This window comes from Eptatretus burgeri, chromosome 3 (genome assembly GCF_056783735.1).
Source record: "Eptatretus burgeri isolate ZD-2024b chromosome 3, Ebu_testis_v1, whole genome shotgun sequence".
In the NCBI taxonomy this organism is placed as follows: Eukaryota; Metazoa; Chordata; class Myxini; order Myxiniformes; family Myxinidae; genus Eptatretus; species Eptatretus burgeri.
The window spans coordinates 48,649,742-48,664,631 of record NC_140963.1 but is presented as its reverse complement, the minus strand read 5'-3'; the positions used below and the strand labels follow the sequence as shown (position 1 = coordinate 48,664,631).

The 14,890-nt window shown below is 42.5% G+C and overlaps 1 protein-coding gene across 3 annotated transcripts in view; it reads right to left on the bottom strand.

Annotated features, from left to right (window-relative positions):
- Window positions 1-14,890, bottom strand: part of PECR (peroxisomal trans-2-enoyl-CoA reductase) — a 108,672-nt gene that overhangs the window by 69,036 nt on the left and 24,746 nt on the right. For all 3 annotated transcript variants that reach the window (XM_085873192.1, XM_085873193.1, XM_085873194.1), the window contains 4 exons: window positions 13,666-13,831; window positions 12,705-12,786; window positions 6,459-6,555; window positions 855-965 (listed from right to left, as the gene is read on the bottom strand). In XM_085873192.1, coding sequence (XP_085729318.1) covers window positions 855-965; window positions 6,459-6,555; window positions 12,705-12,786; window positions 13,666-13,831 — 456 coding nt within the window. The remainder of the gene's footprint in view (window positions 1-854; window positions 966-6,458; window positions 6,556-12,704; window positions 12,787-13,665; window positions 13,832-14,890) is intronic.

Genomic DNA, 14,890 nt, shown 5'->3' with positions numbered 1-14,890 from the left:
TTTGCCTCATGCTCTCAGTTTTTCTCATGCCTTTTGTAAACTCCAGGCATACTCTCATGTGCCTTTTTATTGGGAGTGGCTTCTTCTGTCTCACCACTCTCCCATCAAGCCTAGATTTGTGAAGTACTGCAGAGATTGGTGTCCTTCCCCAGGTTCTCCCATCTCAGCCACAGAACTCTGTAGTTCTCTCTGAATGGTCATTGGGTTCTTGGTCAACACCCTGACCAAGGTCCTTCTTGCTCAGTTTCATTGGATGGCAAGCTCTAGGAAGAGTCTGGGTAGTTCCATATTCTTTCCATTTCCAAAGGATGGAGCTCACTGTGCTCTTGGGAACTTTCAACACTCCAGAACCTTTTTTAATACCCTTCCCCAGTTCTATGTCCTCTCACAATTCCAACACGGAGTTCTACATACAGTTCACGCTAGAGTTTCTGCTCTAACATGCATTGTCAACTGTGGGACCTCATATAGAAAGGTGTGTTTCTTTCTAAAGCATGTCCAATCAATTGAATTTGCCACAGTTGGACTCCAATCAAATTGTGGAGACATCCCAAGGATGATCAAAGGAAATTGGATGCACCTGATTTGGAGTGTCATAGTAAAAGGGTTGAATACTTATTGATGCAAGACATTTATTTCAGCTTTTAATTTTTAATTGATTTGTAAAAATTTTGAAAAACATGTTTTCACTTTGGCATTATGGGATATTTTGTGTAGATCAGTAGCAACTATTTTAAATTTAATCCATTTTAAATTCAAGCTGTAACAGAACAAAATGTGAAAAAGACAAGTAGTGTGAATACTTTCTGAAGGCACAGTATGTATAAGCAATATCGACAATGCATTGAACTTACCTCTTCTGGAACCCCAAGCCTTTTAGCAGGGGATTTGGCTTTTGCTTTGGTGAAAATGAATTCACCAAGTTCTTTATAATGTTCAAAGGCAGTTTTGGAATATATAGTACCCTAGTGAAAAAGGAGCACAAACAATGATGAATGTATTACATGCTGATGTTGAAATTACATCACCATTTATTGCTGAGCATGATAAAAGAATAACATTGCAAGCATTATCAGTGTTGTGAACACAAATGATTGCATTCAGCTCATCGGTGGGGGGGGGGGGGAATAAGATGGGAACACTGCCTGTTCCATTATACACAAGAATTATACACAAGTTCCATTATACACATGACATTGCCCTGACGTTGCCCAGTGGGTACTCAACGTCGTCGATTATTTATTTTTTCTTTCCTTGTTTTTTGGGTGCTGAAAACACTTCTCTATGCCTACAAAAGAATGGGGTCGGGGATCATTTAATATTACCTTTCACATAGCTACAGAGGCTTAGGTACGATAGAGCATTGAAATAAAATAAAATAAATCCAAAAAACCACTTTTTCAAATTTTTCAAATTTTTTTTTTTGCCCTGAAATGCGACCAGGCACTCACTGATGAACCTTTGAAAGCTTGATGAAGATCTGTTCAACCATCTCTCAGAAAAATGGCGACATACAGACAGACAAACTGCTCTCTCTTTGTATCGATTGGGCACGACATATTCTAGCCCAAGCTTTATCCCCACGAGCAGGTTCAGACCTTCGGGTCAAATCACGTGTCAAGTAGAAGGAACCTGCCACATCAAGCATGGCGGAAGGCACCAGGTCAGTCGACATGACTTTATTCATGTACTAGCAGTTTACCTACCAGCTGTGTGGGTGGAGTTTGCACATTATTTTACTAAACGAAAGTCATCGATTGCAAATGAAAGGTCGAAGGGTCTAAAAGGTGTGGGGCCTAATGGGCAACATGTCTACAGGTCTATATGGGGCTTAAATGGTCTTAAAAGGTCGAAAGCTATTGTTCGAATAGTAGTCAAGGTCTTAAAGGGCAATAAGTTGTCTAAAAGTGTTATAATGGTTGGCTAAAAGGGATCTCTATTAACTCAGCTTGGGAATTCTTCCAAAAAAAACCTGCTCACTCCTATGCACAGATTAATTCCCATCTCATCTTCAGTTGTCATACCCTTCTTCCCACCCATGGTACATATCTAAAATCTGGTGGCACATTTTTAAGTCTGTCCTTGGGAAATGCTCCCCTTCCAACCCTTCGCTCCATGCAAATATCACCACAGCCAACTCCGCTCAGGAGAAGGCCAAATGCCTCAATTGTGTGTTTGCTTCAAAATCTTGTGTCCTCCACCCCTCGCTCTCTACACTCACCCTCACCCTTCCCTGTTGCACCCAAATGCTCCTGGACTGTCATTTGCATTTGAGAAGGTGAAGAAATTTCTTTCAACCCTGGACTCTGACTCTGCAACTGGATCGGAAGGGTTGTCCCCCTGCTCTCTCTGCGATTTGTCCCCAACCACATTTCCACAGGGCGCTCAAGGTCCGCCAACAACCCCCTTCTGGTAAAACTACCAAAATCACGAATCACTGCTCACCTTCACTCTTTCATTCCTCTTTTTTCCCACCTTTGGAATAAACTCCCTCACTCTATTCAATCCCATTCTTCCCTCCAGGCCTTCAAAACAGCTGTTCACCACCACTTCTTATCATCCCCCATCCAAATCCTCGATCTTTTCTACCCCCGATAATCCACCCAAGCCCACCTTCTTCAAATTCCCTGCTTTCTTTCCTGAAAGTCCCTGTAATGTCCATCTTCTATTCCCCATGTTCCCCGTCCCATCCCTCTCCCTTCCACAGATCTGTTCCCCACTGTTTTGTCCTTCCCACTCCCTCCCCTCTTGTCTCATGCCCCCCGTTGCTGTGCGTTGTGTGTTAGCTCTCACACGAGCCTCAACAAGGAATAAAACAAAAAAAGGGTGAGTGGGGAGTTTTTGAGAAGGGGGAGTGAGGAGGGTGATTGGAGGGAGAAGGGTGAGTGGGGAGTTTTTGAGAAAGGTGAGGGGGAAGAGTGTGACGGTTGCTTTGAGAGGGAGGGGTGAATTGGCACTGAAGTTGGAAAAAAAAAACAGGACGATTGATGGAACACGAACATGTATTACAAACTGGATTTTTGACATTTTTAGGTCAGAGATGCGACTCAAGACATAACGTGAGGGATGCAATAAAGGCGAATTAAGAGAATGGAGAGAAGAAACGTTGTTGCAGATGGACTTTTTAGACACTATATGAAGGAAAGGTCGAATTGAGAGCAGTCTGGTGAAATAGAAGAGTAAAGAATTAGGATACAAAAATGAGAACCATACGTGTGAAAGAGGAAGATGAAGCATTATAAGAGACCGTTTTTATTATTTTATTCTTTTTGTTAAAGATTGCATAGGATTAGTTAAAGGAAAGGTTGAAGAAAAATCATGAGGTCAATGGTGAATTTGGATCGGACGCAGTGGGTAGAAACAATTCCAACAGAAGCACGTGGTTACGGGAGGTGTATAGTTATTAATGCAGTGCCCAGTGGTCCATTCCTTTTCTGATGGCTTTTTATTTTTTTAACCCACAACAGGGTTGAGATTGAGCTCTTTATTTAATAAGGAAAAATTAAACTCCAAGTAAATGGAAGTTTTAAGGTGTATAGTTAGAAAATTATTGGATTCGCTATATATGCTAGATATCCCTTATTGTCGGGTTTTCCGTGTGTGTGTATGTGTATGTGTGTGTGTGTGTGTGTGTGTGTGTGTGTGTGTGTGTGTGTGTGTGTGTGTGTGTGTGTGTGTGTGTGTGTGTGTGTGTGTGTGTGTGTGTGTGTGTGTGTGTGTGTGTGTGTGTGTGTGTGTGTGTGTGTGTGTGCGCGCGCAACACGAGGCTCCACAGTACGAACCAGCGAACCGATTTCGATGAAACTTTGCCAACAGGTGCCATATGGTCTGGGAAGGTGCGCGTTTGAATTTTGTTGCCTAGCAACCTCCCGTTGCTGTGCAGCAGCCAAAAAACCGCGTACAGTATTTTCAATACTTGTCCTTCAGTTTTGAATGTAGAGAAACGAGACTTCGGAATTAAACACTTCGAGATATTTAGCAAATTTTACTCGAGCCGATTTTTGATTGAGGTTTTATTTTTCAAATGGTAGTCCTTCAAAAATCGGGTGTCTATTTACCATCATTTAAGGTGTGTATACAGTGTTTGTAAGGAACTACACCGTCGTTCCACCTTCGATCTCTCCTCGATCCAAACGTTATTGACCAAAGTGAAAAGGATCCAAAATAAATGGAATCACCGGCATTTCTGTCTTTGTGGATTTCTACTAATATAATGTTTATTTATTTACCGAAAACGATTCCACGACCCACACACCACCTTCAATTATTTTTTTATTTACCTAAAACAATTCCACGATCCACACACCACCTCCAATTATTTATTTATTTACCGAAAACGATTCCCCACCCAGACACCACCTCCAATTATTTATTTATTTCCCGAAAACGATTCCACGACCCACACACCACCTCCAATTATTTATTATTTAAAGTGGGAGTGGCGTACGAAAGTGGGCATGGCTTATGAAAAATATTGTGTGGCTCAGGAGGTGTGGTCAAACAAGAGCATTGAGAGAAGTTTATCAGGTTTTCCATGTGTGTGTGTGTGTGTGTGTGTGTGTGTGTGTGTGTGTGTGTGTGTGTGTGTGTGTGTGTGTGTGTGTGTCTGCAACGTGAGGCTCTACAGCACAAACCAGCAAACCGATTATTTTTCAAATGGTAGTCCTTCAAAAATAGGGTGTCTATTTACCGTCATTTTTTATGAGGAGTGCCAGTTGGCAAAATACGCAATAGGAAAAATCTTGCCATGCAGAGGAACAATTGTATGTGAACCAATACGTCTTGGCAATGAATCTTCGTTGGTGGATCGGTCAGAATGAAAAGCATCGTATCCAGCGCTTCGATCCTCGCGAATCCCTCGTCGCCTACCGGCTTGTTTATTTATTTACTTATTTTTGATAAGGATTGTGAAATATTAGATAAAGAAAAGGATGAAGTAAAATCGTGGAGATGTATGGTGAATTTGGATCGGCAAACACAGGGGGAAACTGATGGGTCGATGAAAAGTAACGGGAAGAGGAAGGGGTAGAGAAACACGTGGTTGTGGGAGGTGTATAGTTAGAAAGGATACAAGGAAATGTATACATATTTTTGATGGATTTTTGAAGATTATGTATAATTAGGGCATGGAAGGTTATAGAAAGAAATAGTGAAGGTAATGGTGAAACAATATAACATCAGATAGGCTACATGGTATTTCGCACTCCTCAAATTATCCATACTTTGATGAAATCAGCGTAAAAACAAACTTGAAGGGGGCACCACGGGGAAGGTATTCGAGATAGAGCAAAATGGTTTCAAGATTTTAGGTGGCGAATGACCTCAAGATTATGCATAAAAAATATTGTCATCTTAGCTCTCAAAGTTTGGGCGGTCGTATGATTTTTATGTCAAAATTCGCAATTTTCTAAGTGTTTGACCCTGGGACCTTGACCTTGGGACGAAAATGAAAAATCGAACAACAACAAGTTTTAGATAATTCATTTTGCTATTCAAATACTGAAGAACCCATTCCATTCAGTCAATTCCCTAGGAGAAGATAGATTTTTCAATCCGACTACCCCCTAAAAATGGCTATTTTTGGGGCATGGCTCCACCCACAATGGGCGTAGCACGCCCTCATCTAGGAAAACACAACTAGACATTGATATCGAACACATAACCAAGTTTCATCAAGATCGGATCAAAGTCCACGGAGTTATACTCTGGACAGACAGACACACACAGACAGACAGACACACACAGACATAACGAATATAGTGGTCACTCTGGCTCGCACTCGTGAACTAATATTATTCCTGGAATGTTCCAGAGGAAGTTTTGCACCAAAGGTCATAATCCTTGACCTTTAAAGGCCACAAAGGTCAAATTTTCAAAATGGGAATCGAACTGGGTTTTTGACCTTTTTCGACGAACTAACTCCAATAAGCAATAGCACGTATCCTGTTTCCTTATTTTAATGTCCACAACATTGTTTTGTGATCTTTAAAGGTTATGCAAAGGTCAAATTTTGATAGTTGTTGAACGAAACCGGGTTTTCAACATTTTGCAGCTAATAACCTGTCACCCGTACCACATCATGTTGATCATTTTTATAACTTGGTCAAAAATTATCACATTGTCTCATCCTTGACTTCTGAAACAATCTACATCGTCAAATACCGCTCGTGAACCATTGTCGTCTTCAGACTTGTCATGTTTTTGTTTTTTTTTCCATGTTAATCAGGAAGTAGAAGAGTTTGTCACTTTCATGGAATCTTAAAAGAGGACAGTACAAGCATGTGCATCGACAGTTTGAGGGGTTTTTCAAATTAAAAAAAAATAAACTCTTCAGGTGCATCATGTAAATAAATGAAAACAAAAAAACTTGCAAGTGTTTGCAGAAATAATAAAATCCAGCATAAACATTTTTATTCATTTCAGTAAGTTTGCTGAGTAATTAAACTTGACTGGATTACCGGAGCCACAGAGTTGATGCGCACACCACTGCTCGCCCACTCAATAGCAAGACTTTTGGTGAGGTTCACCACTCCAGCACGGGCTGCACCAGTGTGCCTGCACACGAAATGAAAGGTTTCCTCAAGGATATTATTGTACATCACTTCAGAAGGGCATTCAAAATGCTATAGGAACAAGGTATCTGTTGGGATCCTGGAGTTGTGGCATGTGTGCTCATGTCATTAGTTTTACTAATCTGATGCCATTTGTGGTTTCAGTGCATAATCCAGTTTTCTATGTCATGTATTTATGGATCTTAATAAAACTGAGCCTTGAGATGACATAAAAAATTTCTGCAAAGAAGGTGCTCCAAATAAATTTACAAAGCCATGTGGCCATGAATGGGGAATGTGCGCCCGCGTATTCTACAGTCGCCTAATGGGCAGCTGACTTTAACCATGAAGATGATACATGGTTAGCACTTGGGAATTTCCAAGGTCTCAGCAAGATGGGTCCCAAGAAACCTAAGCATTGAGGATTGAGCTGGTCATCATATCAAGAGCTGCTTAAACCGTTCAATGCAGATCCAACCAAGTTTAACGTTCACCTACTAACTGGTGACGAAATCAAACGGAACACCAAGAAAGAACCCAAAGAAGTAAAGAGCAAAGATGGAGTCATCAGAAGGAATCTGGATAGGACTCGGGGTTCAGCCGCAACTCCACAACTCTCAAACCCATCCAAGCGCAGCGAAGTGTGCCTTACCTGTTATGGTCTGTGACCTTTCTTTTCCTCTATCTTTTCTCTTCTTCCTCTCCCCCCCCCCCCCCCCCCGAGACCAAATGGTTCAGCCCATGGGTATAAACCCTGTGATTGGCTATGGGGCAAGGAGGGAAAAAGGACGTTGATGCAGAGGATGAGAGGGAGGCCATTTTGAGGAGGGCTCATTGCTGAGTGCCTTTTTCGGGTTGGAGTTTCCATCTGCAGTATCTTTATCGGGAGGTTGTGTTTGGTCGATCCCTGATTGGAGAATTTCTACCTTGTGGACTATATTTGGGGCCTGCCTGGGGGCGTACTGCTGGGGGACCTGCCTGAGGGGACTACTGTTGGGGCCTGCCTGGGGGCCTACAGCTGAGCTGGGGCTTGCATTGGGGCCTACAGCTGGGGCTTGCATTGTGGCCTACTGGGGTGAGCTGCATTGCTATTGAGTGCCTGGGGACCATACTGAAGACCTAGACGTAATACTGTACTTGCTTGAACTCTTGCTGCAGCTCCTCCAGTTCGGATCCCTGATCTTGCCTTGAATTTGGAACTGGAGGATACAGTGCCGCTCACATACACAATGTCTAGGTCTCTCTTCTTCCGACATTTTTAGTGCCATTGGACTCAGCTACAGATCCTTGTTCGCTACAGGTCCTCTCTTATGACTGGCCGGATTCCAAAGGGGTTCCATCCGGTCGCCACCGTCTTTTACATGAACAGCACCCTCCAGCTCCCTGGCTGCCTACTCCTTCACCCGTGTGCTGGCCTAATCGGGTTCTTGTTCTTTCTTCTTTGTTTCCTTCTTCATTATGTATATTGTATATGTATATATTTCTGATGGTTACAATCCCCAAATAAAAGTGGGTTGATCGTATGTTGGCTTGGTGTGATGCAGACCATAATACTTGCAGAAAAAAAATTCTGCATGGCTTGGCATGGCTCCTGATATTAAATTGGTAGACGTGCAATTATAGCACAAAAGATCCTCACCACCCGATCAATTCCGTACCTAACCCTCACCCATTGAGATCATGATCTTCATTGTTTGGGATGCCAAGGTTATCCTACCGATGAGCTATACGCTTAACCACACTACAATCACAAGGAATATTACACAAACCTCATGCAAATATTGCAGTAGGCCATCAAAGACAGACGTTGAGTCATCTATATTATAAAAGGAGCCGTGTCTGTTTGTCATGCTATAACTTGAGAACAGATAAACGTATTTTAATAAAACCAACAATGGTGGATTTAGGGTACTCCCAAGAAGGTTTGTGATGCTAAAAAGAAACACAAAAACAGACGGTTTATGTATAGATACCTGGGCACACAAGGTGACACTACAAGCACCAACTTGCGACACTGGTTATCCCTGCATGGATGGCAGGATCTCCCAGGTTTCATTTTTTTGTTCTTGCTCATAGATTAGCCATCACAGCAAACATTGGTATTTCTGCCAGTGAAGCAACGGGTCTCATAACTGCTTGTGTTGATTAAAACTCTGCCTGTGCACAAGGTCAGCGATGCACAGACCACCATTCATGGCTGTTGTTTATAGCAGCTGGATGGCCACCCGGAAAACCCATCATTAGCTCCCCGTTATTTATCTGTTTCGACATTAAAAGCTCACACCCAGTGCCATGCTGCCTCACAACCAACATGCCGATGACAAGGAACTGACAAACTACAGAGACATGGCTGAAGAAGCAATTGGAAAACTTCTATTTTACCAGCATAATCTTTCTAAAATATGCAATTTGGTGTCTCTCTGTCTGACTTTGGATAAGTAACCACCTAATCAAAGTCAACAATCGCATCCAAACTTGACAGGTGGACTAAGGGTCACACAATGGAGGTTGTAGAGAGATAACTTGCACCTCATCCCAAACGGAGAGGTTGTGCCTTGTGTGATGTAACCAAGTTTGAAAGTAAAACATATATTCATGCTCCCCCCCTCTGCCCCCACCTCCATATTTTTCCTCATTGATGTTTTGTCTCATGCATACGAGTATTTGTGATTTGCCCATTTTTCGCGTCATCTCCGCTGCAAGCCGGTGAGAGTGACTCTTCTCCAGTCTGGTTGGACGTGTGCATATATCTGAAAAAGGCATGGTTTTTACCGACTCAATTGTGGTTTTTAAAAAAAATAAAGAAGCTATTTGAAACTCGATAAGTGCTGGTTAAACTGCCTGAAATATTCTTATTGAAGAATTGGGACACGAAGGCCATTCCTGGATCGTAAAAACCTCACTTCATGTTTGTCTCGCTGCCGGGAGGAAGAAGAGCCCACAATGTTGAGTTGCCTTCATTCATGGTCTGTTGCTGGCTCCGGTGGTTCGTCTAGAACTGCCATATCGAGCTCGCTGCATAGACGGTCTGTCGCTGGTTCCGGTGTTTCGGCAAGAGGCGCCGTGTCGAGCTCACTTCACACACGGTCCGTCTCTGGTTCATCAAACTCTTTGAGGTCTTCGCTCTTGGTGAAGGCCAAAGCAGAAGTAGCTGAGTCCTCAATCAGAGCTGTCATAGGATATAAATTGGACGAAGCTTGATTGTTACTCGAAGAAGAACAGATGCAGCAACGATTCATTGCGACACAGCAACAGAGTGATCTCGAGCAGCAATAGGCACAGCAGATACAGCAACGATTCATGGCTGCATAGCAAAAGTGATCTCAAGCAGCCTCAGATACATCTCGAACAGCTAATGCGGGAGGAAGAGGCTGTCGTGGCTGAGGCCCATTTGGAAGAAATGTCTGACGCTCTGTGTTGGGGTGGATTGGACATTTCGGCAGTTTGAATTACCTACACCTGCAGACAAGGTGGGAATGTTGTTGTCCAGGAATGCCACGTCTCTGCCATGCATTGTATCTGAAGACCATACTGAAGGTATTCTACTGGATACCCAGGTACATGCTGATCCACCTACGTCACTCAAAGCAGTGTCATTTCAGACAGCCATCAACGCTGTAGCACCAGTTCCCATTGCAAACTCAACATCAAATGTGTCCAACAGGCAAGTTCTGTCTGCTCAGTATAACACAATGCCAACTCCTGGTCGATCATACGAAACTCACCAACCAATTAATGCCCCATACACAACCTTCATGTCGTCATCCTTCTCAAATGCTTTGTAACACAGCTGCGCATCGATCCCCACTGTGTTAACATGCACGACCCGTTATGAGCTTGTGGGTCACAAACCCAATAATGCATAATGCAAAAAATCAGACCATGCATGACAAAATAATATCATGCACAGTCTGATTATTTCAATGACCTGATCTAACATATTGCATCATGCATGGTGTGATTCTTTCAAAGACATGATCTAACATATTATAACGTCATGCACAGTGTGATCCTTTCATTAACCTGATCGAACATATTATGTCATGTACGGTCTGATTCTTTCAATGACTGTGTCCATCCACCCAACCCGCACACTCCGGGCTCAAAACGTAACACAATACAACCACCTCCAAAGCACAACACAACCACCTGTGGGAACATATCACAACCACCAATTGTTTATCACTTCATGAAAGTTGGAAGAGAGATGAGAGAGATGAGAGAGATGAGAGAGATGAGAGAGATGAGAGAGATGAGAGAGATGAGAGAGATGAGAGAGATAGAGAGATGAGAGAGATAGAGAGAGAGAGAGAGAGAGAGAGAGAGAGAGAGAGAGAGAGAGAGAGAGAGAGAGAGAGAGAGAGAGAGAGAGAGAGAGAGAGAGAGAGAGAGAGAGAGAGAGAGAGAGAGAGAGAAAAAGAAGGTTAAGGGAGCAAAGACAAATGAAGAGATTGCTGGAAGGGATGCGTGGAGGGAAGGGATGGATCATATGGGATTATGGGAAGGAAGGGATGGATGGATGGAAAGTTGATTCACAGCAAGTTCCACAGTTGTTCATGAACGCACTATACTTCAATCTCGAACACGAGGTGTAAGGAATGAATGCTGAATGAGTTACCACCATCTGGAGATGCCCGGAGTGTCAAACAATGGCTGAATTACACAAATTAACGTTTTTTTTTTTAGGAGTCGAAACTGCTGCAAAGGTCAATTCCACAGTTTAAATTTTGAAATTTCGCTTAGTTGAGATTATATAGCTTATCACATGTGCGGAAATTAAATAAAGTCATGAACACTGGCGTCACCTGGTGTTTATAAGCATTGTGATGCATCCAGCGATTTTGTAGGTATGAAGATGAGGCATTCGATGATATGAGTGAGGGAAGTGGAAAAAAAAATTCAGCGCTTTATCATTAAGAAACTGCTGCAGCCTGTTCTAAGTCAAGGCATTGTTGAGCAAGGCCAAAAAAAATTGTGAATTAAGACTCCATCGAGGGACAGTGGGCTGACAAAGAGGTTGACAAAGGATGAAGCCTTGATTAAAGGATAATTAAATAAGGCCATGAATTAACTTCAAAACGGGTGTTGAATTTAACCCAAACACCCAATATTCATTCATACACTCCTTTGGAGGTCTGTTCGTGTGCCTGCAAAGTTTCAGGCTGTTAGATTTCATGGTTTTGGAGTTATGAAGACAGACTGACACACACTGACATTTATTATTATTATAGATTATTAGCAGTGGCAACCCGGTGCTGCCTGGCTGGGTGAGCTTTTCCCGGCAGTGGTTTCGGGACATGTTGGACATTGAAAAGCTATGGAGTTATTGGCCTCACAGTTGTTACCTTTTGCTTGTGTGCTGGCGGCAGCATTGTCTGACCCACATTCCAATATACACTTTATAGCAGCCTTTGGTGGCTACAAGGCCAACGTGCGGCAGCTTCAAACTTTGCCCAGATCCTGAAGTACCTACACCCAAAATTTGGGGCCTCCTGGTGCTAATGTTCTGTTGTGAAAGAATAACGTACAAACCAACAAACACTTGACAATATTAATTTAGATAAATAATAATTCGGAGGCGAAACTTCTTGACGAAGTTTTGCTAAAAGGAAACAAGATTCCACTTCATTGCAAAAGGTTCAACATGTGACATCACATGTTCATTCTGAAAATACATTCTATTGACTCAGAATTTTTTTTTAAAATAAATCAGATTCCAATAAGACCTTATGACTACAATCATAAGATATTTACACAAGGGGAATATCACAAAGTGAAGGTATTAGTTGCTGGGATCGCCAGGAGATGCGCACTCTCACCTCTGAGCTGTCAGGCCTGGGTTCTAATGTCGGCTTGCAAACTGCCATTCAGCGTTTCACACATGGGGTGTCATCTATAGCTACACCGAAGGGCGTCAAGCCGGAGGAGGGACCCTCGGCCAGCACTGATTGGCTGAGGACGCCAGAGATCCCACAGCATTCTTTGCAAAGAGTAGGCGCGAGTTGTGTCTGGCAGCCTGAACAAGTTCCAAATTCCTGCCTCCTTCAGGAGAACTTCGGGATAAATTTTTCCTGGCCGACGCCAAAAGAGGGAGGGAATAATTGAGGCCATTAAAAATAGCGGATCAAAAAGTGAGGGTTTTTGTTTACATACGCCATTCCTGGAATGCCGTTCCACATGTTGGCCACAATATTGACGATGACGCCCCCATGGTCCTTCATCCAGGCAATGTATGCTGTAAACAATGCACACAGCAGCAAGGGCATGAGATTCCGTCAGCCTATGATGATCTAGCAGCTTGACCACCTCAGCCTATAATATCTGGGTCGATCATAGTCCACAATGAAATGAATATATATATATATATATATATATATATATGTTTATATATATTAAAAAAAATATATATATATATATACATACATATGTATATATATATATATATATATATATATATATATATATATATATATATATATATATATATATATATATATATATATATATATATATATATATATATATATATATATATATATATATATATATATATATATATATATATATATTGTTGTATTGTTATATACACACTTTCTCAACCGCATGAATCATCACCTGGGCACTGTTCGTTGAGGTTTCAATCCTTTCAGCCCAGAACCTCTCCAAACAGCAGATCCACAACCTTGGTCATGGATCCTCATAAGTAGATCCACAACCTCAGTTGTGTCCAGGCCATCAATCCATACTTTTCACAAATACACTAGAATCAAATAAATATTGAAGAAACAGTGCAGTGGATTTTCCACGAAAAGATAATGACATTCCCGGAGCGTGCGCGCATACACACACACACACACACACACACACACACACACACACACACACACACACACACACACACACACACACACACACACACACACACACACACACACACACACACACACACACACACACACACACACACACACACACACACACACACACACACACACGCACACACGCACACACACACAACTTCAAACCGATGAAACTCCACTTGCTCAGAAAACAAAGTGAGGTTACTGCATTGGAGTCAAACAAAAATGCTTTGGACCACAGATAGGCACATCACCTTCCCTGCAGCAAAGAAAGGTCCCTGTCAGGTTCGTTTCAACAACAGCATGCCAACCCTTTGTACGGATATCTGATGCAGGGCTGAAAAACTGGCCACCACCATTATTAACCAAATAATCCACTTTGCCATATGTTTCCATGGTGGTCTTCATAAGCTGTTGAACCTGCGAAACAACCAAACACGAGTATTGATTGATGAAGAAGGGTGAAATGATATTGTCCACACAATATAGATGCAAGTATTTGACAGATACAAAAACATCGAAAGCTTGGGTGGGGGGGGGGGGGGGGAGACAATGTTTGGTTGCCCTTATAAACCGAAGATGATGACATCCAAGATCCTTGGAATACGAATTTATTTATAGTGACTTGGGAACTGCTATCTGCACTGCAACCACACTCCAAGACAGTAATTAATGTAAACTTCACGGGGATAAGCATGTATACATGAGAATAGTTATTTTTTCCATTATATTAGTTCATGTTTTCACGCAAAAGTGAGGCAAGACATGAAATGTAGGAATAGGTGCCAATTATTGCATAGAAGAAAGCATGTCGTCCCCCCTCAGAATGTTTGTCTAAAACCGCTTCTCTCTTAACCTTCTGTTTAATATTTTACCCTCTGTAAATCTGTCTTTTAAAAGATTGCGGGCCAATCAGGGCACTAGTTCATGCGCGTTCAAGCAAATCCTTGAACATTCAGGAGGACCTAATAAGTCTGGGGTGGGGCTTCGCTTGAGTGATTCCTGAACGGCCAATAGGTGCAGAGCGGGCAGGCCTGGGCAACATCATGGGGTGGGGTGTCGACTTGGGTGTTAAAAGGGGCCCTGGACAGCAGGTACAAGTTCGTCTGGTCTGGGGTTCGGCTAAAGAGGATGTGTCACTGTGGAGCTCCCATAGCGGTGGAGCCAGTACCTTCCACCAGCCCCATCTATTCCTCATCTGCCTGAAAGCTGTTGCCGTAGCATCAAGCCAGCTCTCCTGTTGACCAGCAGGACCATGTGTCTCTGCATGCCTCTGTCCGCCCCAGTTTCTTTTGTCGCCTTGCTGGATTTGCGGCATCCGCCATGATTAGGTATTTCATGTCTCATCAAAACTCTCTCGTCTTTCTCCTCGGGTGTGTCTGAGGCTTTATGATAGAGAAGTTAAGAGCTTCTGATGTTGAAATCCACAGGTGTGTATTTCTTTTGCAAAAATAACTATGTAAAATTGTATGAGTGCCT